This window comes from Pundamilia nyererei, unplaced genomic scaffold (assembly GCF_000239375.1).
Source record: "Pundamilia nyererei isolate P.nyererei 1_Seehausen unplaced genomic scaffold, PunNye1.0 scaffold00559, whole genome shotgun sequence".
Taxonomy (NCBI): domain Eukaryota; kingdom Metazoa; phylum Chordata; class Actinopteri; order Cichliformes; family Cichlidae; genus Pundamilia; species Pundamilia nyererei.
The window spans coordinates 48,947-51,221 of record NW_005187960.1 but is presented as its reverse complement, the minus strand read 5'-3'; the positions used below and the strand labels follow the sequence as shown (position 1 = coordinate 51,221).

The window sequence follows — 2,275 nt, the reverse complement described above, 5'->3', positions numbered from 1 at the left end:
TCAAACACCCAAAGCAACAGGAACCAAACAGATGACGGCAGGAAGCACATGGAAGGAGAGAAAGCAAGAGCTGCACACCAAAGCACCATAAACGCACACGTGTCTGCAGAAGCTCAGCGTGAAGCAAAAGGACGTGTTCTGCCGGGCGCACACATCCTCACCTTGCGGGGGCTGTCTACGTATGTGGGAGCTGCGGTCACACTTGCAGGGTCACCGACGGCTGCTGAGGGCTTCGCCGTCTCCTCCAGTGTCCTGACACGAAGCACAACATTTATAAAGACTGACACGCTGCACAGCAAACCACAGAATAATTACAAAGCCCTAAAGTTCTGTGAAGAACCATGAACGTAATACAAGGCTCAGACAGCCACAGGTCCAGGGGACACGCACTTCTGGTTCTGCTCCATCTCCAGCAGGGCTGATAAGGCTGACGTGCCCTTCTTGCCCTGTGGTGGCGCCACGGGCTCAGCGGGGTACGGAGAGAGCGGGCTGGTCACCTGGAGCCCTTTGAGGGGCGCACTCTTCTGCTGCATATCAGATAAGAAAACGATGCGTCAGCGCCAACAACACTGCAGATCAGTGGTTTGTAACGAGCTCCACTTTGATGTGCTTGCAATCAAAATCTCACCCTGATGATCCTGTCAGAGCGGTGCCGGCGCCGAATACGGTTGAGACCCTCCAGGAAACGAATGAAGCCGTCCAACAGGACCCAGTCCCCGCTGTTACCCGCTCCAGCACCCGCTCCCTCCCCGTAAACGTCCCAGTGTCCCTCCCCATCCGCCACCCGACGAGCCCCTCCGGCCGGCAGCAGGAGGAAGCGAGTTCTCCAGAACTTGAGCGAGTCAATCAAACTGGGGAGGCAGAGGATGTGACTGGCGTGTGCATATTACATACACGATGTGGGAAGTTATTCAAATGCTACGGTAAAAGGACAGTAACGTCCCGACAGCACTGCTACCTGAAGTCCTCCGAGCCACCAGAGCAGATGTACTGGTCCAGGTAGTTCCACTTGTACTCCTCCAGTCTCTCGTGTCCAAACTCGACCCAGCAGCAAACAAACTGAGCATCAGAGTGCGGAGGACACAGGCTGTAGCTGTACTGGATCTGAGCCGACTCGTACGGGTACCTGAAACACACGAGCTGCTGTTGGTGCCAGCGTGGCGTTCGCGCTAACATGAGAAACGGTTCACGTATGTCTCCACGCGTCACAGCAGCCAACGATTCTTCGGCTCGTTCATTCACAACTGCAGACAGAGTGTCCTGGAGTAGAAAAGTAATCCATTACTAGTAAAAGTAACGGATTACTTTTCTACTTAGTAATTCCAAATACTGCTTTAAGCTATCAATCTACACAAAAGCAAAGTTGGATTTTAGCCAAATAATTATTGTTTTTATCTCATTACTTATTAAAAGCTGCTGCTGCCTCCGTCTGTTTCTACACGTCAGTGTGGATCCAGCCACGGGTCCTCAGAGGGGGGCCTGCGCAGGACTAAGAGCCCTGCTCTGACAGGACACGCCTGCTGGTTCTCGTGTTGGTGTATTTGGGCTGGGTGCACTCACTTTGGCAGGTAGCGAGTAACCGTTATGATCTTGTCTTTGAGGCAGACTTTGTGGAAGGTGCGGCCCATGCTGAGCCAGTAAACGCTCTCCTCCTCCTCTGTCCGACGCAGAGACACCAGACCTGAAGACACGAGAAGAATCGTGTCACACGTAGTGACAAACACCTGGCGTTTCTCTTTAAGACGCCACAGCTGGCACACGGACGTCTGTTCTACGGTTATTATGACTGAAGGTTGACAGATAAGCAGCTGCAGCCCAAAGAGAAGACGCGTCGTTTCGTCTTCATCTACAGACCGGCTCTGCACTCAATGTGCAACTGGAAAGAACAGCATCCAACATCATACGTGCACCCACCATCCAGTGATTGAAAAGAGCTCGCACTGTCACATACCTCGAGCCGGCCTTCTTCTAAAAACTGAAAAAGCAAAACTTTTAAATTCAGTTTTCAGCTGTAAACACAAACAGATACTCTGAAGACTACTACAAAGTACGGCTGCTTTATTTGTTTCTGCTTCCTCTGTGTTTGCTCAGACTAATGATGACGATGTAATAGATTACAAAGAGTTCTTTCACCTCTGGAGTACAGCGGACTGCTGCCGAGGGGCGTGGCCACAGCGGGCTGCTGTTTTCTGTTATTGGGCTGGACGATGATCTGGTAGCCCTGCATGAGCCTCTGACAGATGAACTCCTCAAACACCTGAGATGCACCCATCAC

The 2,275-nt window shown here is 51.9% G+C and overlaps 1 protein-coding gene across 1 annotated transcript in view; it reads right to left on the bottom strand.

The window, feature by feature from the left end:
* The window catches only part of depdc5 (DEP domain containing 5, GATOR1 subcomplex subunit), a 23,544-nt gene that overhangs the window by 11,734 nt on the left and 9,535 nt on the right, over window positions 1-2,275 (bottom strand). Inside the window, exons 27-32 of the mRNA XM_013907854.1 lie at window positions 2,134-2,273; window positions 1,561-1,681; window positions 959-1,126; window positions 629-851; window positions 391-524; window positions 162-252 (exon numbers count right to left, since the gene is read on the bottom strand). Coding sequence (XP_013763308.1) covers window positions 162-252; window positions 391-524; window positions 629-851; window positions 959-1,126; window positions 1,561-1,681; window positions 2,134-2,273 — 877 coding nt within the window. The remainder of the gene's footprint in view (window positions 1-161; window positions 253-390; window positions 525-628; window positions 852-958; window positions 1,127-1,560; window positions 1,682-2,133; window positions 2,274-2,275) is intronic.